Below are 23,158 nucleotides of genomic sequence, written 5' to 3'. Positions count from 1 at the left end.
CCATAACGCATTCCTCACACTGCAGAGCTGAGCCTGGAAATCCTGTTTAGCATATTCAGAACGGTATGTCTCGACTGCGCTGGGCTTCTGAGCCTTTAATGAGAGCAAACTGAATGTACATCACCAATCTAGATTGCAGGGATGCACTTCAGTGTTTCTACATGATCAACAATCAAAGGGAGAAACCTCTGCAGTCTGCATGGACCTGTGCTGCAAGGACTGACTTACCACAGACAGGCAAATATGGTTCTTAAGTCCTAACAGCAGGCCACAGGAGAGAAACTCTTAAAAAGCTGGAGTTATCTACTCAGGTAGCATCCATCACCTCTCACTGCTGCAGGAAGAGAGGGAGGAGGAAGGTGGGAAGAGCAATGCACAGAGAAGAATCTTTATCCAAGGGCTATCAATTGCAGAGCAAGGCAGCAGGATAGAGACCCAGCACTCTTTCAACCTCCACATGCCCTCTCCCCACAAATGCAGCTGCCACCACTTGACAGGATAAAAGGCGAATTGTTCAGCTTGCTCCTTTTACATCTAGGAGGGTAGTCTTTTCCAAGGAAAGGGCTGTCAGGTTTTCAGCTGGACAAAGCAATGACAAACACACCCCCTACACTGCCCTTTTTTGCGTATCTGAAAGGGAGAAAAGGAAAAGGGAGGAAAACAAAAAAAAAAGGTCTGTGTAAACATTTAAGAGGAGACATTTTGGATTTGTTTTTTTCTTAAGGGATAAAATAACCCTTCCCTATAGCCCCACCCTCAAAGCACTGGTTTTGGGGAGCACTGAAAATGGAGATTCAGAACTGCGTGCTCCGGTCTCGGAAGAAGCCCTCAGCCACTTGTGCTTCTCTGAAAGTGACGGTAATGGAGTTTGCTGTGATGTCTGTCACTGTCACTTCGCTGGGGGGCACAGTGGGAATCCAAGGGAGACTGCCATCCACATCTGCTGCAGAAGGAGAGGCAGATAAGAGCATGTTAGTGGGAGAGAGAGAGAGGGTGATGGAGAAGGAAGGAAGAAGAGAGGGAAGGGAAGGATTGAAAAGGGGTCTCCTTTCTGACAAACAGTGGGTGAAATCAGCCAGCATCAAGTCTGCATGTACAAGGCAAGAAAGAGCATGGGCAAGCCCTCCCCTCAGAGGCTAAGGGAAAATGGAGGATCACTGCAGGATATAATGGGAAAGGAAGGAGAAGCAAAGGTTTCCCGACACACAGGAGCACAGGAGCATTGGAGCAACCTACGCAAAGGTCGGAAGACCCTGTAACACCACACAGTTCACCTAACCTTGCACAGCTCCCTCGTAACTCTCACCCCTTCTCAGCCCCTGATTTGGCTCTGTGTCAGCAAAGCACACTCATCCAGGTGTGAGCTCACCTGCTTGTAAATGCCCTTCTCTGCTGAAAAGTAAAAGAATTACACACTCTTACACACGCTCTTCAGATATTCCTATGCGGAGTCAAGGGGATCCAAAATGGAGGGTCTTCCTTGTACTGCACCTGCAATGCAGCCTGTGCCATTCTCCCAAAAATCCATCAATACTGCTTCATAGAGAGGTCTCTCTCCTGTTCTTGCATCCCTCCTTTGCCCCTGGATATCTCCATGTAAGAAACCCAAGCATCCTTGCATCTTCTCACTCTAAGAATAATTATCAGTCCCTCTGCCACCCAAAGCCTCACTTCTCCCCAACTCCCAAAGGCAGCCACAAAAATGTAGAGAAAGGAAAACATCCCCTCTCCCTGTCACTATACCTGTACTATATACCTTGCTGTCCCAAGCTGAGCAAGGAATGAGGGCCTATTAATGGTTTATTTCCTGGCCTCTGTCTCAAATACCTGGGGTGCCTACTTTCACTTCAGGAAGAGCCCAGTCCCCCCCAACAATAACTGGAATTCCATGCAGGCTGTTTGTCAAGGGGATAGCAAAAACATTTCTGTACTGCTGTCCACTCTTCTCCCCAAGCGCTTCTAAGGGTGCTTCTAAGGGTGAAGCAGCCCCACACTTGCTTGTTGCCATGACGCAATATTTGGCTCCTCTGTGCTACCCTCATTGCTGCCTTCCTGGATTTTGCACACTGGTCAAGTCCTCTCAGAAGGGAGGCCATAGTTCTGATTCCCAGAACAATGCCCTCTTCCCAAAATTCTGCATAATCCAGCAACTCCTAGCAAGGTGTAGCAGGATTCCCTTAGCTACTACAACACGCACAAGCCCTGTTTTCCACTCCTCAGGAAAGCTACGCCTTCAGAAACTCTAATAATGCAGGGGTAGAGTTTCCCTGGTAACTCAGAACTACGCATGCATCCCACAGCCCTCCTGAACAAGATGCTGGTATCCCTCCCCAAAATGCCAAATGTGCTTGGACATCTCCCATGCCTACATTTGTGCTGCCTACTCAGTGGGATCAAGCAAGATTTACCATCCTCACTTCATCTCTCTCATCCCCTCTCATGTAGCTCTATAGCAAGGAATTTTAGAGGACATGGGGTGTAGAGAGGACAGAAAGGAGGGATCAGAGGAATGCACTACGGCTTTCTAGCAGCATTCCTGTATGTTCCTGAGAGCAGCACTGTGAGAAGAGTGCTGGTGCCCAAGCCTGTCCACTGCCAGCCAAGCTCCTTTTAGCAGGGCAGCAAGCTGAAAACATGTGGATGTACAGACAGAGGCAGAGTTCAATACTACCACACCTGCATGTCACCTCTGCTGTGAGGAAACTGTCAGAGAGGAGTAACTTGCAGTATTGTCCACGTTTTCCAACCCTGTGAGGGGCATCACTGATACGTCTACAGAGAGGCAGCACCAAAAAGCAGATTAACCTGTGCTATTCATCCAAACAAGAAAGGAACTTGCAGACAAGAGTGCCACAGTGTGAGCCAGTGAAAACTGCTCTGATCTGACCTAAACCATAATCCCAGGATGAGGCAAGCAAGGAGGAAGCATGCAGAGCATCCTTCTTATGCCCCAAACTTCACAGCCAAGGCGTGTCTGGCCTTACCTTCTTTGCTGGTGTGCTGCATAGCCTCCCAGTCCTCAGGGCCCTGCCTGGCCTCTAGGCCCACTGCATCATTCAGGAAGAACTCACGCCTGCAGTTTCGGCTCTCCAGGCTTGAGATGCGGGGGAACTTCTTCCTTGACAGTCGCAGGTACTTCTGGTTTTTGCGCTGCTTTCGGAGAGAGAATGGCAGGACCGCTCCCCCAGTCTTCTCTGAGAACTCTGCCTGCCCTGGCTTGGCCCCTGGCAGGCTGCTGTCTCCTCCTCCAAACCTCCGTGCAAGAGAGAAGCAGAGCTTCTCCTTTCCCTTGTGGGCACTCCTCAAGTCCATGCCATACAGCCGCTGCCAAGACATCAGGGCAGCAAGGGTGAGAGCAGAAATCTGATAATACAGTCAGGGCTCCCACCTGGGAGCCAGGAAGCTATTTTTCGTTCAGTCCCTGAACATACAGATGAGTAGGGTAAGTTGTGCTGCTTCTAGCAGACTGCTTCTCTCACCTCTTCAACTGCCGTCTAAGCTTTTCCTAATAGGGACTTCCTAGGATTAGATGTTTTGCTCGACAACAGTAAAAGCATGCTGGAACTCTGCTTCCAACCAGTGGCTACCTTTAACACGATGGGAAGTCCAAGCCCAACATAAAATTAAAAGAGCACAAAAAACAGGTAACCTGCAACCAGCCAGGCCCAAAGTTTCTAAAACCCTAGTACAGATGACAAGAGCTGTTGTTAGTTTGTTCGGGGTTTTTTTGGGGAGGAGCTGCTTTGTTTTTTAAAGACAAGTTAGCTGGCTCTTCAGATCTAGCTGCCTACCAACTGATTTCATGTTGTTGTGTTAGCTTGTTACCACCCATTTTGTCCATCCGACAGCAAATGGACAGTTTCCACCTCCCTGCGAGCAGCTAACAAGTTAGAAATACACAGAAGAGCAAGAGGCTACCTGCAGTAGGAGACGCTTTGGTTTGGGGCCTCTTTTCCTGTACCCTGATGCACGGTCTCTCTCTTCCCTGTGAAAGAGGAACACAAATCACACCAAGTACTAAATACCACAGGACATCTACCTTTTGCAGCACAGCTCCCTCATTTCTTTCATTAAAACCCAATGGTGACCACTGGGCTTTGAAAACATTCCAGAATCACTTCTGGTAGGAATGAAAGCCTTGCAATATGGGAATTTCTCTGACTTAGCTGATCAAGGGTGTGTTTAGAGAAACTTATCACCTCTCATCACTCCAGTCCAGCACTGGACCTGATTAAAACCTAAAACTGATTGCTGTTTGGCTTAGTGCTGCTTGTTCTTGGCGTTGTTTCTTAAACACTGCTAATCAAAGCTGCTTTAACCCTTTTTCGTCCACCTAAGCCAACATCAGGGTACAGAGGTCATGCAGGATCTCATCTTTGAAGTAGGGACAGCACGGGCACTTTATGCACACTGTGAAATAGACACTGTTTCCTTTTCTTGTGTGCAGGGAGAGAAAGAAATGCGCCCTTACTTTTCTTCATAAGCCACTACCAGGCGAGGGTCCAAGATATGATCCTCTGGCTCCCATGTGCTGTATCTGAAGACAAACACAAGGCATATAAAGTAAACAGTACTTTAATGAAGTATTCTCTCTGCAGGCCTGTTACCAGTGCATTATGGCCCTGGATACTGTCTTCACAAGGGTCAGTGGGGCCTGCCACAACATTGTGAGAGCTCTGAGGAATCTCAGCCATTCCCTCCCCAACTTCCCACAGACACCACCTCCCTTTCCCAGAACATGAAGGACCAAGCTTCAAGCAGATCTTTGTAGGAGAACAAGGAAGACTTTCCTTCTCAGGCCCCCCTCCACGCTGTTTGCAAAGCCTGTACAGACACTCAGAAACTGATTTTAAGTCAATCCTAAACAGGTCTCATCTGCAGCACTCCCTCAAACCCCATGGAACAATGAGACGTGATCTGATACAGCTTTCTGAAAAATAGGTCTCTCTTAATTTAGAGTGCTCAAGGAGTAAGTATGCTTCCTCACCTGCATTATTAATTACCTCTAATTACTGGAACTGAAAGTATTCATTTAAGAAGAGTTTAATTTTTCTCCACCGTTGGCATTCAACTAAACATGTTTAGATCTGGGCCCTGAGGCAAGTTGATGGCGGCTTTCCAACTATTCCTCTTACTCGACTCCCCCTGCAGGTTATTTCTATTTAGCAGAGGTCATCAGTGTTTCTGTACCAGCACAGGAGGAACCCATCCGCCCTGTGGTCAGGGCTACCAAAACTACTGAAAATAAGCTTGATGCTTTAGAAGTAGCCTGTGAACAGAGTCACTCACTGCCCCATCTCCCTCCTCAGTTGCCAGAGAACTGTGACAGGAGTCAGATGCTCAGGAAAGGACTGAACCCACCAAGAAGACAATGCCAAAACCAGTTTCCAAAAAGAACAGCTGCACTTAATACTAGGGAGAAGCACCCAAAACCTCCCACTGCAGAAAGCATAATGGATCACAAGATGGTCCTCGTGGCATGTTTGCTTCTGAGGGAAAGGTGGCATGTTTCTACCATACAAACTCAAAGGCAAGAAAGCAAGTCTGAAATCCTGAATGCCTCAGAACATTAATTTTCTTGGAATGTGAGGTCCAGGGCCTGGAAGCAAAGACCCTCCCATCCCCTGGGGAGGAGGGTCAGAAAGCAGCCACACTCAGGTATGTAAGGGTACGTTTGTATCAGTGCCTTTAAACAGGGGGAAAGCATTTCAGGATCTTTATGTTTCTGGATGAAGTGCAGACTGAGCATGAGGACATGTGACGCATGCACGTACGTACACAGGGGAGGTGGTTTGGGAATGCTTTTCCCTTTCCTCTCTCCATTAGGTAGAAGAAAGGTATGAATTAGAGGAGCATTCCTGGAGAACGGATCTAGAAAGTACAGTTCTTTTGTAAAAGGGAGAAACAAAATGATGAAATTCAGGTATCCCTAGGTGCACTGTGTATCAGAGAGTTAAGAACAGCCATGTCTTCATAATCACCTGATCCTTCCCTCCCTCCTTTGCTGAAGCCTCCTGCAGCAACCTGGCAGTAAGCTGTCAATGCCAAGATACTGTTGAACAGAGGAAGGTTTCCTCCCAGCTGCAGGGATTCTGGCACTCATTCTACAAATTTAAGAAAAATAATAACACAAGGAAGGTGAAAAAAAAAAAAAGCCACTGGATTGCTTTTCATGGGCAGAAGAAAAAAAAAATAAATAAAAGGATTTGCTTTAGAAAAACAGCCAAACTGGTGGGTGTTGCCTTTTTCTCCGCAGTTCAGTTTCTGGCTTCGCTGCAGTGGCAAAACACTGCATATAAAAAAAAAACACAACCCATGGTTCAGTCTGCCACGTGCGCGCGCGCACTCAGAGCTGTATATACGGGTACACACCGCCGAGGCTGCAGCAGAACTGCAGAGAACAGCCGCTCTGGAAAACAGATCATATGATCTTCCTTCCCCCTCCTTCTACTCCACCTCTTCCCCCTCCCTCTTAACTCCAACACAAGTTGTAAACAAGCTTGTAGCTAGAATCAGATTGTAACTCCTCCATTCCCTGACTCCAGCAGCATAATCCAGAATTTTTTATTAAAAAGAAAATAAAAAAGTGAACTATCAACTACGTGGGAAAGTAGCAAACTACTGACCTATCCTCATTCCCTTCCATAAAGCTTTCAATGGGAATGATGGGATAACTGGTACAGAGATTAGAAAAAGCAATGCAACGGGGGGGGAAGGGGGGGAATGAAGAGAAACACAACATGGGATGAGGAAACTGAATATATCGGAAGACAAAGATGCAAGCAGCGTGTGGTGCTGCATGCTAACACAGGCATGTATATGTTTAGCCACAAGGAACAGAGACTGCTAGCAAGATGAAAGTGACTTCAGTGCTCAAAGCATCTTGGTTTAAAGCAACTCAAACCACTGAATGAACAGATAAAATGGAGCTGGGGGGTAGAGAAGAGAAAAAAAAAAAAAGTCAGTGCTCCTCAGAGTCTAGGGGAAGAGGGAAGGTCTTTGGACATATAACATTCAAAAGAAGGGAACCCTATCATCCTCTTGCTCCCTGGGCAGAAGGCTGTACTTTTAGCTCCCAAAAGCGAGTTTCTGGCACCCCCAGAGTTCTAAGGTGCAGTGCAGGGAAAGGCAGCAGTAAAAATAAGGGCTGCTCTGTCAAAGGAAAAATTATGCCATGTCTCAGCCCACCTTCTTGGCAAGTGGCCTTAAAAGAGAAGGACTTAAATGTGTTTGTTGAAAGGAGAATGGGATAAACGTCAGAAGAGGATCGTGCCTGACAGGCTACAAATACATTTCCCAACCTCTACCAGTGATTAAATAAGGCTACTTAGAAGGCTGAAGCAGTCCAAGAACTGATGCACACTATATGGCAACTGGCAGTCAACGAGTGCACAAGGTTACACTTTGACAGCAGAACTTACAGTCAAGAACAAATTCATCCTTTCCCACCACCACCAGAGAGAGGAAGCTGCTTATATTCACACATGCGCTATAAACCCTAAGGATTAGGCACAAGGATTAGACACACAAACACATTTCAACTTCTTGGACACCAGGTACAATCAGCAAGGACTATCCTAGTAGGCCCCACTTCGCAGCTGTGAGGATGAATCCATAAAAGCAGTCCCCTCTGCAGTGCAACTGTGTATGTAATGTACTGGTACCCACACACACTGTGTATGTACACACACACAGTTACAAATAGAAAAGCAAAGACGGGGCCCCATATGGGTTGGCCAGGAGGCTGTTCTACAAGACTGCTAGCTAACATAGTAATATTCTCCAGTCACCTAATCCTTTTAATCTCAAAGCATTTTACAGACTATTTAGGCACAGAGCAATCACTCTTCTTCAGAGGCAGCTGCATTTTAATAAGTATCTGTAAACAGTGCATAGCAATGCTTTAGAAAGGCTTTTTTTTGTTTCCTTTTTGCAACATAGCAACCAAAGCAAAAGCAGAAGAGGCACTCAAAATAACAGAAGGGTCTGGACAAGGTGGCATGGCAGTAATTTTCAAAGGACAAAGATCACCTGCATTTGGCTACAATCAGTAAATCTAAAACACTACCCCTTTCTGTTTGTGAATTGCAGAGGGGAAATGGTAAGACAAGACAAGACCATCAACTGGTTTTCAATTTTAAAAGACTACATATAGCTCTAAAAATAAAGTGGGGTCCTCTTGGTGCTGACTCAGAAAAGCAGAAGCCATTCCAAATTCAGAAGAACCAGGGTTTGCTGTCAAACTCATAATGAATTTGTATCTAGAAAGCATCTCTGTGGAACATTTCAGTGGTGACAAAACCCAGTCAGAATAGACAGGCACACAGTTTGTATCCGTCAGTTGCCCGTCCAGAAACAGATTTGGTTTTGGTTTGTGGCTCTTCGGTTTTGTTTATTGTCACTGGAATGAGGGACAAGACCAAGATGCTCAGTTGCAAAGGTATGGTGTAAGCTATTATTGAGTATTAAAGAAACAAGAGTGAAAGACAAGCAAAACAGGACTTACTTGGGGGGCCATCCTTTCCATTTCACCAGGTATTCTACCTTACCCTAAGGGCAGAAAAAGGAAGAAGAAAACAGGTGAACTCCACAACCAGATACAGGCTTCAGCAAGAGATGCAGCCGATCAACAGGACTCAGCTCTGCGACTGAATAGCTCATTTCCCATTGCTCTGTTTTCAAAACAAAGCCACTTCCTCATTTACCCACACTTGCTATACCTTTCCCCCCAGAAAACGGGCACACAGGGGGATTTAAACATGCTTGAATTACCATCAGCTCAGGATCATACCTTTGCAGAAGCCTTGCAGACAGAACCCCAAGAGCCAACCACAGAGCAAGACTATAACCATTCCCACTTTTACAGGCAACCCTACAAGAAGTCAGCACGCAGAAACACGAGGGGGAGATGTGTGCCAGGAGCAAGTGTCAGAGGTATTTATTTTTTAAGCAGAGAGAAGAAATACAATCTTTCAGACCCTATGAAGCATCTCTTTGACATGTTCCCTTCCAGGTGCTACATGCTTTACACAAACACCGCTCCATCCATCACAGTCACTCAGCCTTTTGACCCAAGCAGACAGCAGCTCAAAGCTGAAGTTCAGTTACCCATTTATTTGTTCACTCTAAGTACAAGATTTAAAAAGGAAAAAAGTGTAGTGATTGGAGTTCAAGGCCTTCATGAGCAATGCATACAGGTATTAAAACCTTTAACATTATCCTGAGGGGCTTGTCAGGCACTTCCCAAAGCACGGCAGAGGCCTCCATGCATGCAGGATGACCGGCTATTGCAGCTGCAGACATCTCTACACGACTGCATAGCAAGCAAAGCACCTGCCCCAGTACTTGAGCCAGAGAACTGATTTTGTTTCCCTCGTGGGGGAAACAGCAGCTTCACAGAGTCACAGACTGGTCTGGGTTGGAAGGGACCTTGAAGCTCATCCATTTCCAACCCTCTGCCACGGGCAGCAACACTTTCCACTAGACCAGGCTGCTCCAAGCCCTGTCCAGTGCTCAAAGCCCCTTCCCCACCTTTGGAGACGCTGCCTTGCAAGGAACTATCCACCCGAGGCCACAACACGCCGCGCACTTGCGGGTTAATGCCCACAGCGCCCCACCACGGGCGCCCCGAAGCACCCACCCACCTCACCGGCACCTCCCACCGCCACCACACGCGCGCCCCTCGCCCGCCGACCCCAGCCGGGTGCAGGGGCTGGGGCTGGGGCCGGTGCCGCCGCAACCGCGTTACTCCGCGCGTGGCGGCGGGGGGAGGGAAGGCAGGGCGCTTAAGCGAGGCGCGGGGGGGGGGGTGTTGTCCCGGTGAGCGTCGCGTTCCCCCTCCCTCCCTCCCTGCCGTCGGGGCCCGCCCCGCCGCGGCAGCAGCCCACCTTCCGCACGCGCTTCTTGCGGATGCTCTCCACCGCAAACACCTGCTCCCCGATGGCCGACAGCTCCATGCAGCGGGCGGGACGGCGGCGCTGCGGGACGCGCCTGGCGCACGGCGGCGGTGGCGGCAGCCGTTGCCTGCTGTCGGCCGTTACCCGCCGCTCCCCCTCACACGCCCCCTCGCGCGCGGCCGCGCCCCCTCCCCTCCCCCCGCCCCGCTTTAGAACCTGCGCAACGTTTTCCCCGGCGCGCGCGCGAGGGGGGAGGAATCGGGGGGGGGGGAGGAGGCGGGGCGCGGAGCGGCTTGGGCGGGAACCGGCTGAGGGGACGCTCCCGCCGCCCCGTCTCAGCCCGCGGCCCGCTGCCGTCCCGCATCCCGTCCGCTTCCCGTCGTGTTTACGAGTGTTTCGCGCAGGAACGGCCCTCGGCAGCGGGTGGGGTGACAGCGAGTGTTGGGGTGGCAGAGGCGGGCGGCACGGTGTAGCTCGCCCGCCCGCTTCAAGCGCCCCATCGCGAAGCGCTGAGGGGCTCTGTAGATCAGGCACACACGTAGCGCTGTGGCACCTCGAAACGGGCAGGAGCTAAGGCCGCCTCGGCAAGGTGGCCGAGGCGTTCCTGGGTAAGGTACGAGAAAATCCGAATGTCGTGTCCGGTCTGCACTGAGCACCAACCTGCCGCACAGAAACGTGCTTGTGCTTCCCAACCGCTGCATTAAACAACTGATTATTATTATCTAAGCCCCCTAAGACATTTTTTTCATCAGAGCAGGGACTTATTCCTTGTATATGTAGCTACCTGTTCTCCCAATAGTGTGATCCACTAGTTCCTCCACTGTCACAGGATTCTGTTTGTATGCAGAGTATGTTACGGGATGAATATTACTGTACAAATGGCAAACGTTAAACAAAGGGAAGCCTACAGTAAGACCGAGTTAATGTTAGTTTGAAAGTGTTCACTTGCACACAACATACATACCCAGTCTGTACCTGTGGATGCAGTAGCTGGCAGGGTGCTTATTCGTGCTGCAGCCGTTGAAGATCTCAAAGTTCACTGCTGGGGAATTGTGGCTGCTGGGCTAACCATTAAGCAGAGCTACCAGTTTATAACATAGGTTTGGTTCTGTAGCAGCATAGCATTGTCTGTTCCAAGGTGTTTTTTTTTTTTTTTGTGCTGTGTTGCAAAATAATAAAATGAAAACAAATCTTTGATCTTTTAAACCCTTTTTTATATTATGCCTCTATGTTGTAGAGGGAATAGAGAAAACTAAGATTTACTTTGTTTCTCAAAATCAAGACCTTCAGAATAAAAAAGCAGAGACAAAAGAAGATTAGAACATTTCTCTGAATTGCAACAACCTGTTTGTAATCTCTTTCCTTGCACTTCAATCCAATTACTATGGTGCCGAACCAGAAAATGGAAGAAACTGTGCACCAATGACCACCTTAGGATAAAATAAAAGAAACAAAACCAGGAGTCACAGCAAACTTGCAGATGAATTTGTTACTGATAAATTGTTGCACTTCTTAGCATTGGATATTTGCAACGTGTTATTTAATATATGTCTTTTTAAGGTCAAGAATTTATATATTTCAAAATTAAAGAAACTTTGTTAATGAATACTGAAGGAGTTCTCAAAATGAATCAACCTGCATTTTGATCACAAGTGCAGTACCCTTTTTATAAACAGGAATACAGCAAGAACCCACATGCTCAGTACCATCAGTACAGTTTCTGCACGATTAGTCCCTTCTTTCTTCCTTCTTTTCCGTTTTATCATGCCAGCAACTGACCCAGGTGAAGTCTAAGCAATATTCGCATCAGTTAGGTAGCAGCTTTCCAAGAAGCACTCCCTTTTGCCTGGCAGGATGAGTGATGAAATCTGCCCACAAGATGATACCAGCACACAGCGAAGTTCCATGCAAATCCCACAAGATAACAAAAATACATATTCCTTCTTTGCAGGAGGGGTGTTTCTGTGCAAGTCCACTTTAATCACAGGGGCTTTATTCTCAGGTGCGGTTGTTCCAGCCATAGTGGCCCATGTGAGTCAGGACTGCTCCTACCACAACTCCACTGCTTCCCCCAGTGCCCTCAGCACCACAACAGGCTGCTTGTGTCTTGTTTTACTTTTCAGAAAATGCTGCTGTCTCACCACAGTCTGGTCAGGGTCGTTTTCAGAGGGTTTGTTTGGCTGGGTTACTTTTTGTTTGTTTGGGTTTTTTTCAACATTTTGGACAGTGTTACTTTTTAAAGCTGTTACACCACTGTTGCTGTTCATTCTACTAATGGTTCTAACGTAATCTGAGTAGGCTGGTGGTTTTTTGCATTGACAGTCAAAACCTGAACCCTGAGGTTGAACAGTGAGAACATCTCCCTTCCTCCTACTCATCCCAAATTCTGAATTATCGTTAAGTGAATGTTACTGAGCCATTCGCAGGGACTAGAAATAATTAAGACAATTTAAGCAATCAAGCTTTTTTTCAGATCTTACAGCCTGTTTTAGCAGTACTTTAAAAGCCATTCTGTGATAAAAGACCTTTTCTAAAGTATATCAAGAACTAGATTACAGAAATCTTTATTGGAGTTGTTACAAGTAATTGTACAGTCACACTAATATATAACACTGAACTCAATGTGCAGAAAACCAAAGCAAATATTGAACCTTCCTTAGTACAAATTCAGAGACCCAGATCCAGGAGCCTTTAATCAAAATTCCAATTAACTTCAAAGAGTTTTACTTGAGTAAAAATTGCAAGTAGAATCTGTACAGAAAAAAATTACCATTTTAATTGCTACTAGCCTGATAAAATGATTCAGCTTCCACTTGATGCAAACAGTTACATTAACACTAAAAATTTATTAACATTCATTTATATTCTACAAAGCCCAATCCTGCCACAGGATTTTTCCTTTATATATTTTTTTCTCTCTCCAGAAGACTGCAGCGAAGATCAGCACGGCTTCTGAACAACCCCGCACATCCATGAAGAAATGCTGCTTGATGAAGCTCCAAGAAATGACCTTGCAGCAGGAGTAAGCCTCTGCAGCCTGCGAGAACGGTGCTGCCATGACTCTAATGTTCCAAGGGCTGGCAGCCACAAAGAGCAGTTGAGATGCTGTTTGCGATGTACCACTGACTTGGTGGCTGAACTGTCCTCTCTGCAGTGCTGTATGTTTAATCCTCAGTAGATGGCACTCATCGTGCTGCTTTGCAAGTGCAGGTCCATTTTATACACAGATCATGGTTTTGGCAGGCGTCCTCATAATATGTCACAGAAATAAAAGGCAGCAAACAGGCATGGTCAGTGCTGCCCAGGCCCAGAGAGGAGCCCACTCAGCCCCATGAACTGGCTGGAAGCACAGAAGCACAGGCAGGATATAGGGGTTATCAGCTCAGTTAAGCCCAAAGGCACCAGAAAAAATACCCTGCTGGTATGCCCACATCAATTAGTGCTTTTAATGTTAGTTTCTTAAAATCCATGGAAAGAATGCAGCATCCCCCTGCTGCCAGTTGGCAACTCCTCTTGAGGTTTTGAAACAGCAGCTCTTGAAACAGCAGCCAGTGAAAGATCAGTTTAAAGCTGCGCTTCTGCTGTGTGCCTCTCACCTGCCATTGATCTGCTTCTGGCACAGGGATTTCATGACAGTGCATGGCCAGTGAGCCACAGCCCCAGTGCAAAGTAGTGCTTTGGTAAGTGTGTTGTGTAGGGTTACACAACACACACAAGGAGAACAAATATGGAAGCTCCATTGCCTTAGCCAAAGGAGCTAGTCCTGGAGATTAGAGGAAAGATCATCTGGACCAAGCTTACGTCCCCTGAGAGCTCTGGTTAGGATCTGTCATGAAGAAGAATACCTTCTGTGGGTTCAATATCATTTTGCTTGATCCTTCTTTTTGCCCAGTGTGGGGTTTCCCTGCCTGTTACAAGGCATACCTGACAGTTGTCTACTTCAGCCTTTCATCCTCTTTAGATCAGAGCACCCAGCATTTCTCTTTCATTGTGGATATGTCTTGGGCACAGATCTGAGGTACCTGAAGCACCATCTAAGTGACATGCTAAGCGCTGAATCCCAGGCTGTGATCCTCTGAACACGGCACAGCTAGCACTCGTCCTTTAATATCACCTCCATTTGGTGGGTAGCACCTCTGCGCCTTGGCTCACACCCAGCTGCAACTGGGAACCATGAGGTAGATGTTTCTTCCCAGTCTTTCTTGAAGAGCTTAGTTACTTCCAAGAGCAGGATCAGTGCAGAAAGTAGCAGCTTCTATTTTCCTTTGAAAATGCCACTGGAAGAGGATGTGTTTTCTTACCTGTTAAGCAATAGTTAAACAGTTATAGCACACACCTAGCAGCACTGGTTATCAAGGTATGGTCCCTCCTTTGTCTTCAGGGCTATGAAATCCTATCTTACGGGAAACTGCCCCAAACACCAGTTTAGTACCTACCTCAAGAGCAAGTGGATTACACATTCACCTACTGAATTTGTCTCACTTAGTGCAAGATGAATTCAGGGTTCACTGGGCTAGGGAATGGGTGTGACATGTCTCACCTTCATGGTCATTTTCCTGAACAGGAGGAGATGTCTGTCTTGATCCCAGTCCCTGACTGTGTTTATATATTATCCAGTGCCCGATTCATGTGAAATATCTAGATGGGTGCTACTGAAGTTGCTGAAACACTCATCTCTGCTTTCCAAGATAAACACTTAGCTGGAGAACAGTCTTCCTTTCCTCTGGGCCACTTTAACTGCTGAGTACTTCTGTGTCACAGCAAGAGTGAAGTGTGCTGGTTTGGTACACAAAGCACACAATTGACATATATTCCTCTACAGGGAGCTGTAGTAGGATTTTCAGTGCTCTGAAGCCTAGGCTTGAAGTGTGGGTGGGCAAGGGAAAATAAGTGCTTTTGTGGTTTGTTTTTTAAAAAAAAACATTTTTGTGGTTTCAATAAGATTGAGTTCTGTTGTTTCAGTTAATTTGGGTTTTGTTGTTTTAGTGAAAGTCTGCCCACCTGTGGACATATGATATGTCTTTGAAAAGCCTTGGCTTCCACATTCCCTAGAGAAACTTCTTCAGCTGTTCACTGCTTAAAATTTCCAAAGACTCCCACTCTCATGTATGATCCTCTTGTGGCACCCCCTGTCTGTAGAGCATCCATCCAGTTTCTTTAAAGGACTATTTGCATGTGAGACAGTGCAAGTGCCCTGTTCCTTCCACTAAGAAGGGGCCAGAGTTGCAGTGCTCACTTTCTTCACACCCAAAACTCTGAAAATTTTGAAAGACTTAAAAATCGGGTATGGGGCCTGAGTCTGTTTCATACTTAAGCTGAGGGTTCAGCATCTGCACAGTCCATGACGTGATTGTCTTTTCAGTTCAGGTATCCTACTTTGGTGCCATAAGCAGGCACCCAGTTTTCACAGCAGGACACGTCTGGGTTATGCTCTTGGGATGCAGAAGCTTGGAGGTGGTCTTCATCCATGTCACAGACATGCCATGTTAAACCGTGTCCTGCCACACCACGCCATGTGGGGTAGAGCAGACAAGGCTGGTGGGAAGAATGCATTTACAGTCCCTCCTGGCTGAGGAGAGCACTTAGCTCAGACCTCCCACTTTCTGGAACAGGGCTCTGCCCATATTGCTGCCATTTACACATATGCCACGCTCTGTGACAGCACCTTATATGATTCTATGCCTCCTTAGATCAGCAGAGGCCAGAAACTCAAATGCAGTCCTGGGAAACATCTCAGTGTCTTGCTCTTTGGGACTGAGAAGGCAGTTGTGACCAGCATGAAGCTTGCACTTTGTGCAGAGCATTCGTTCTCCTTCTCTTTGATGATTTCCTATGGAAAACCCAAGCACCAGGTGGTTTCTTCCTAAGGGAATGTCCTTTAGGCCCTTTAGAGCCATTCCTCATCCTCATGCCTGACCACTGTCATCATCAACCAAATGGAGCCCAGCTTCTGCCTCCTGAAACAAATGGGAGTTTGTGGCTTGTCACACAGGAGGGTCCTGAGGCTACGCAGCGAAAAAGCTGGTGAGTCCCAGGAGGAAGGTGCAGGTTGCACCCTGTCACCTCTCTGCCCTGTGCCTTAGAAGTGACACAGAGAAAGCAGTTACTGTTACTCAACTACTGTTGACTTGTCTTGTGTATTTTAGCTTGGCAGAAAGCTGCTCTGTGACTTCTCCGCAGGGCAGGATTAGTATTATCTGCTGCCTAATGGCTGGGTTGCAAGGATCAACTAAGTAATTTTTGAAGCACTGCGAGAGGGGCAAAATACATTGGAGAGGAAGCCTTTGCAACCACCTTTACCTGATTTCCCCACGCATAACAGCAGGCGTGTGGACTTCGAACTTGTTCATTAGGTGTTCAGCTTGTTCATTAGGTGGCACTACAGGCCCAGGATTTCACGGGCGAGAGCCGTCTCCAGAGGGCCCCTTTGGGTCTGGTTTGTAGGCTCAGCGCTTCTTTGCCCTATTTGCATATATTTTTCCTGGTGAAACACGCTGTCCTGACAAACCCTGGAAGAACACAGAATCGGTATTGCAAAAGCAAGGCAGCCGCAATCAAGACTTCCGATACAGGCGCCCGGGCCTGAGGTTTCCAGGAACTGCACAGGGCAGCCTGGAGCTGCTTGGATGGGGTAAAACCAGTTCAAAGGACCTGCAGGCTGCACCAAGGCCAGGCAAAGGGCAGCGTTGTGGGGTTGCTGCTTTGCCTTCAACAGGGAGACAGCAGAGCCAGTCCTCTCAAAAACCTCATCCCTTCTCCAACTGTGTTCTGTTCCCTGGCAGAGTTCAAGGCCAGGTGGGACAGAGCCTTGGGTGACATGCTTTTGTGTGAAGAGTCCCTGCCTGTGGCAGGGGGGGTGGAACCAGATGATCTTAAGGTCCCTCCAACCCAGACTGTTCTATGATTCTATGATTCTAACTGCCAGCGGAGAGGCCTCAAAGGCTGCTGGCGATCCAGAGGCATGTAGTCTTTGAGAAGAGGGCACCATGACACAGAGCCTGTGCCTCCTACCTCTACTGCCAGGCCAGCAGCAATGTCTGGCTACTGCCCTAGGGTGTGGAGCCTCCTGTGCTTTTGAGTAGAACACACCTGAGGCGTCTTGGGTTGTGCCTCTTCTACTAAAATGTCCTGAACTGAACTGGGGCAGGGAAGGTGCTTGTGTTCTGTTACAGCCCTACCAGCCACCTTCTTCCTCACCTTGATTTCCTTGGCATTTCCTTGGATAAATGTTTATACAAGTTTTCAAAGCCAGGGAGTGTGCGGGGAAGATCCAGGAGTGCTTCCCTTGAACAATTTGGTTTGAGGTGTTTTAAATCCTTCCCCATGCTGCCAGTTATTCCTGGCCTAGCGCAGTCCTGGCAAAAGCCTGGCTCTACCAAGGCGCACCTGACTTGGCTGGCAATTGCCAAGGCTATTCCTGTTCCAGTGCTCTGCCAGAGCTGGGTCTGGGCTCCTCCATCCCAGCTGGCAGCACCAGGTCAGTAACCTGCAGCCTACTCAGTGCCCCTCTGTCTGAAGCTGAAAGATAAATGCCCTTGAAATCTGAAGTAACCACGATAATTTTATTTTGAACAGGAAAATGGACTGTTTTTTCCCCTTATCTAATTGATTAGGAATGCCAAATATTCTTTTCTGTACACTGCACATGCCTCTTATTTATGTAGGAAGCAGCTGGTCTAGGGATTGAGCCAAACACTTCTTTTTAACTAGACAAAATTAAGCTTTCTTTTGGGGCTGGGGGGTGTGGGGTGGTGTCACTGTATTTCATTGTGAGTTGACAGGTAGAATCCATCTCTCTGTTTTTCCCTCTGCGTCCTGACATGTCTCTGGGAAACACTCACCGTGTCCCTGCTTCAAAGAAAACCACAGGTGTCAGAGAACAGGGGCAACGAGGGACCACTGGGACACAGTCAGGCCAAGGGGATGGTCACAGCTCAGGAGTTGTGTCTGGGCACCCGAATGACATCAGGAAAAAAGTCTTGGCTTTTGTCTGGGTGGATTTCTGTCCGCTTCTATTTCTGCACATTGCTGAGCAGTACTAGATGCAGCAGTTATTATCTAGAGGATGACATTAGCTCTGCATCGCATGACTCTCTAAGTAATTCCTTTCTGTAATGGGCTTAAAATGGAGCATATGTTCCCGTTTTTCTCGGTAGGCAGTTACGCTTCCCATCTGAAAATATGCAAGCTCATACTGCATTTCAGAAAGTTTTCTTAGGAAGAGACTGAAATTGCAGTGTAGTTAGATTTGTTGCTGAGGAAATCTGTTCATTCAGCCTTATTGATGGATACAGCATTGTCTACTTGCAAAACCCGGCAGAGAGATGGTCCTTGGTACAGTTTGGGTAATTGAACCCCCCTAAAAGATGTAGGACTCTGCAGAGTCACTAGTCGTCGTAACACCTAGCAGTTCATGCAAAGAAAGTGGCCAATCAATATAACTGTTCTGTAGGCTACACATGTAAATTTAAACATGAGGAAAAATAGACAATCAACATCATAGGTGTCACTGTAAAGTTGTCACTGTGCATGTGCTTTGTCCCAAAGCATCCTGCTGCAGCTCTGCATGACCGCAGCCAGTGGTTCTGGGAGTGGGTAGTTTGTTAAAGGAAGATATACAAAAGAAATGGTAATGGAAACACTAAGCAAGGCAACATATTGCATGAGGAATGTAAAAATGTACCTCTAGCAGCACCTCTTTTCACAGGTGAGAGCAGTAATGTCTCATACATTGGTAGATTGTTGAACTAGCAATCTTGCATTCAGTGTAGGGTTGACATCATCTGCAGGAGGTTTATACCTCAGTGGAGAGAGCTGGGATATACCAAATAAACAGGGCAGTGTCTTATATCTCCTTTGAAAAATGTTCATATGACTTTTTACCACTCAGCCATACCTGATGTCACCACCATTGCTTCCCAATTTCTGTGTTACAGATCAGCTTGGGGGGTTTCCTTCACACATCCCAGATGTGTACCTGCCTCCATAACCACAATGGGATCTTGCTGGACTTTGCCATTATAGTTAGCAGAGCAGCCACAAATGGGGTGCAAGAGCGGGGGTTAATAGAGCTAGAGGTGGACTTTCCCAGTCAAAACAGCACTTACGCCTTGTGCCAGGTTGCTATGGGAAGTGGTTGTTCTGATAGTCACCTTAAAAATACCTCAGTCTGGTGAGTTGGCACTGATATGGCTTTCAACGTGCTCACACACGAGGTGTCCCACAATAAGCCAAGCCCACCACTTATCTACACAAGACTCCAAGCTTGAGTCCTGAAGACCATTGAAAATGCTAGCTGTGCAGCATTTCCAAGAGCTGTTTCAAAGCTGAAGTTGTGGATGTCATTAGGGCCAGAAGGACACTCAAAGCTGCCTCAAAGCTGAATATTCAGCAGTAACTGAGCTGCTGAGTGCTGCTGAATGATCTTGTAGGGATGAGGCAGCTGAGAGGCTTGACTTCAGCTGATCTGGCAGGAAACCCTGGGATTTGTTTTATCAGCTAGCCAAACAACGTCCAGTACTTTCTCCCTTAGCAGAGGAGGCCCAGCAACAAACATTGTGCTGGGTAAAAGTTTCCACCAAGTCCTCACCTGCAGGAGGGAGATCTGCCAGCAGTGCTGCTCTCCATCACCAAGACCTGTTCACAGGGGCTCACCTAGGCATAGAGTTAAATATGGTCAACCTGGCTGCTCCCAGAAGGCATGGGGACATATGTACACAGTAATTCAGGCTCAGTGTTTGGTTTTGCCTATTCCAGGTTTTGACTTGTGTTATCAGGAGCTGGTGAATTGCCAAAGGTTTGGCAGCTGATAAAAACAATTGCTATGCCAGATCCAGGGGAAACCCCATGCTCAGGAGCAAGTTGCTAGCCCCAGCAACTCTTTCCTAAATGCTTTAAGGTGCCCAAGGGACATATTCTTTGACAACGCTGTTGGAGGATGACACATGCTCTGCGTGTTGAGCAAGTTGGATTTTGCTGAGGCAGTGGTTCCCATGATCATATTTTAGCACAACTGTAGCCGTTAAATAAATCAAGACAGGAGCTGTGTTTTTGGACTTGCTGCTGCTTGTCATACACTGGCACATTGTTCTCCTGAGGTGGGATTCACTGTGCTTGGTGTTTGCCAGCTAAAAATTAAACACGTTAAATTGAGCTGACTGAAAATGAAGCAGTCAAACACTATCAGCCCTTTTCTCCTTCTCTAGACAAAAGCAGAGTGTTGAGCACTGCCACAGTAGGAATCATCCCAACCTTAAATTAAGCCAGGGAATTGAGTTGCTCTCTGGATATGCCCGTCTCACCCTGTTGACTATCGAAGGAGCTGAAACAGCTGGCTGAGACCGCAGAGACAATGCTGAGATATCTGTTGCAAGGTGAATCCCACTGTTGGCCAGGAAGGTGAACCTCCTGCCTCAGTGAGTGATCAGTTACCACAATACACAGATGGGTTTGGGTATGCAAGGAGAGCACAGCAAGCACAGGGGAAGGACAAACACGTAGCCTTCTGTGGGGCTGTGTGCTGCATCCCAGCTCTGCTCCAGTTTCCTTCCTAATGACCTCCCACTGATCCATCTCCAAAACCTTGTTGACATGGCTAATGTTTGCTCAGAAACCGGCTTTCACTAACCAAGAGGTTCCCCTGGCTGCTGATCTGACTGACCACATACACCCTGTGCAGGGGACAGGTTTATCTTCTGGGCAGGAGAAGAACAGACCAAAACAGTGCCAAGAAGATGTCACCTTCACAAGGCATTTATTATTGCCCAGAATACAAATGCATCACCCAGAGGCAGGACCTGACGTCTGAGCCCAGACAATGCAGGTAGGTGGGACTTTGGATCTGGCTTTTCTGGATTTCCTCAGGAATGTCAGCACGCAAATTCAATCCTTGAAACAAATGAGGATTCGAACAATTGAAGATTTGAACAAATAAGTTTGTTCAACTTAGGGCGTCCATGGACATGTATGTCAAATGCCTACTTAGACCTGCCATCTGCAGGTCATTTCTTCTTTTCTTGTGGCAGGATAAGACTGGCCACTTGTGCATGCTGTGAACCAAGCACTGAGCCTTGTCAGTAACAGAGATGGTGGCAACAGAGATGTGCCACGTCTGTGAGCACCCAGTAACTGGGTCTATCCTGTCCAGAAGCCTGTATCCTCATGTAAGAAAATAGCAATCTGGGGAGACCCATTATACAGCTGAAGTAATGCCATTTTGTGTACTAATACCCACATTTTGATTTAAAAAAGGACAGCTCCTTTCTTTCTTGCGCCTGCTATTTAATCAGAAATCCCAATAATCCTCAGATAGAGCGATACAGATCTGATCAGCCCCCTTGAAGACTATTGATTGACACCACCAAAAAATGAGAGGCGTGGTGTCTCAGATGCTAAATTTCTCAGGAAAGAAGTTGGAGTAACCAAAAACAGTTTTACTTGTATTCCCCCACAACACAGGCATTTAAATACAGCCGGTTGGGTGCCAGTGTCACTGGGAAGAGAAATCCTGAAGAAAAGAAAGCTGAGCACAAGCCAAATGGGAACTGAGAAGCCAAGGTATAAGTAGCAGGGGTTCCCCTCATCCCAGCCTGGAAGCCTGGCCAGGAATAACATGAAACCATGCATCCCACGCATGAGGTATATTGTTTTGTTTTTCTGCTTTATTTAACCTGGCAATGTTGCACCATATATGAAATGACCACTGTGATTAGCTTGCATGGATGTCTTCATAGCTTGGGTATGGCTACATGGGGGTGGCTCAGAATGCCTACCTACTTACTTTGAAAAGATCTTATCCTGCAAAGTGGCTAAACCTGGATCATAATGGTGAGTGGCAGAGGCTTGAAGAAGCTCCCTGCAGGAAAGAAGCCAGTGAGTGATGGGTAGCCCAACTGCAGGGCCCTTGCTCCTTGGTGGTGCTGGGAATGCAGGAGATCCACGGCAGCAGGGCTGAGCAGCAGCCCCCAAGTGCTGATGCTACCGTGACGGGAGCCATCCGTGCTGACCGACCCCCACACCACGGGGGAGAAAAACATAAACCAGCCCAGGAGGGCCTTGTTGCGAGAAGGAAGTATTATTTAACGTGCATTGTGTTGGGAAAGGAAAACAAGGGTCCTGGCTTGGGGCCAGATCCATTGGCCTCTTTTTTTTTTCTCTTTACTTTTCTTCTGGGCAATTGTTCTAGCGAGGCCAAGTTTTTTGGTTGTTTTTTTGCTTTGTTTTCTTTGGTGGTTTTGGAGTTGACAATACACGGGGTAATTTCTCAGCGCTCTTCCTGTGTTTTGGCACAGGGGCTGCCCGAGCACTCAGCCGCGCTTCCTGTGGCAGAGACACCACCACCATCACCACTACCACCGCCGGCACCAGCACCAGTGGGTTCATGGGCTGCATTCTTGGGCGAGTGGGGTCTTCTCGCGTGGCCCGTGGTTGAGGGGCAGGAGGGGGAGGCGGGAGCAGGGGGAGTGGGTGAGTCAGTGTGGAAAGGCAGCGCGCATTGCTGCGGGGTGACTCACCAGCCCTTAGGAAGAAAAAAAAAGTCATAAAAAAAATTACAGCTGAATTCTTTCGGGGAGGTAAACAAGGTCATGCAGAGCAGTGAGATCCTGTTTACCTGAGACAGGACGTCTTTGCAGAGCCCGTCCTGGAAGCGGGGATTCAGTGTTGACATGACTCAGGGCAGTCAGCACGGGGAGATGGTGCTGGGGGCACCGCTCAGCCTGAGGGTCCTGGCTCCATCATAGCATGGAGGAATCCAACTCTCACCATGGAGCTGGGTGCTCCCCTGTGTAGTGGCTCTCCCTGCAGCTCTGCACAGAGGGAGGGCAGGGGGTGAAGGACCACTGAGCAATGGCTGGCGCTAGAAGCTCACCTCCAGCCCTCACCATGCCGGTGGCCCTGGCAGCTCTGACCCACTGATGCCCACTTGCCTATACCCCATCACAAGCGGGTGCTTTCCCTGCAGCTCCGCAAGGAAGCCCCGGGGGCCACACAGTTAATCAGAGCCCATTCCAGACGCTGACTGAGTGTTTTTTCCTGATAACAAGACGTGTGTGAGTGTACATCGCTCGGGTGAATATCCTGTTCTTGCGACCGGCTGGAGAAGCAGGGGGCAGCCGGGGGGGTGGGAAACGATGACGGGACAGCGCACCAGGATTTTACATTCCTGGCATTCCTGCCTTGTCCAGTGACTGCAAAACAGACCAGCAGGGAGGACAATGCACCCACGGGTGGCCACCCTCACCACCAGTGCACCCATGCTTTGC

General features: G+C 47.8%; 1 protein-coding gene and 1 long non-coding RNA gene across 5 annotated transcripts; one reads left to right on the top strand and one right to left on the bottom strand.

Annotated features, from left to right (window-relative positions):
• Positions 1-686: 686 nt before the first annotated feature.
• CBX7 (chromobox 7) lies at positions 687-10,139 on the bottom strand. Of its 4 annotated transcripts, none has more exons than XM_061450809.1 (6): positions 9,888-10,139; positions 8,507-8,550; positions 4,472-4,537; positions 3,919-3,985; positions 2,985-3,150; positions 687-943 (listed from the first exon to the last, which is right to left on the bottom strand). In XM_061450809.1, exons 1-6 carry the CDS (start codon positions 9,954-9,956, stop codon positions 795-797), a joined length of 561 nt encoding a protein of 186 aa, XP_061306793.1. In that variant the 5' UTR covers positions 9,957-10,139; the 3' UTR covers positions 687-794. The 4 variants fall into 4 exon arrangements, with proteins under 4 accessions (XP_061306793.1, XP_061306789.1, XP_061306790.1 ...); XM_061450805.1 differs by having other exon boundaries at positions 2,985-3,324; positions 9,888-10,134; XM_061450806.1 differs by having other exon boundaries at positions 687-940; positions 2,985-3,324; positions 9,888-10,134.
• On the top strand, positions 9,598-14,862 carry LOC133267998 (uncharacterized). Its single transcript, XR_009742934.1, has 2 exons — positions 9,598-9,813; positions 12,821-14,862. It is a non-coding gene; the product is annotated as an uncharacterized LOC133267998 (long non-coding RNA).
• Positions 14,863-23,158: the final 8,296 nt, after the last annotated feature.

This window comes from Pezoporus flaviventris, unplaced genomic scaffold (assembly GCF_033815535.1).
Source record: "Pezoporus flaviventris isolate CSIRO_AGI_PZ_B2104156 unplaced genomic scaffold, CSIRO_AGI_Pfla_v1 ptg000011l, whole genome shotgun sequence".
Lineage (NCBI taxonomy): Eukaryota > Metazoa > Chordata > Aves > Psittaciformes > Psittacidae > Pezoporus > Pezoporus flaviventris.
This window is presented reverse-complemented; position numbering and strand designations above follow the sequence as displayed.

Coding starts and splice junctions, on each gene's coding strand:
- CBX7 (XM_061450805.1), bottom strand. CDS start 9,956: ATGGAGCTGTCGGCCATCGGGGAGCAGGTGTTTGCGGTGGAGAGCATC. Junction 4,538..8,506: donor TGGAAAGGATGGCCCCCCAA/GTAAGTCCTGTT, acceptor GTTTGTCTTCAG/ATACAGCACATGGGAGCCAG. Junction 3,986..4,471: donor GTAGTGGCTTATGAAGAAAA/GTAAGGGCGCAT, acceptor CCTCTTTCACAG/GGAAGAGAGAGACCGTGCAT.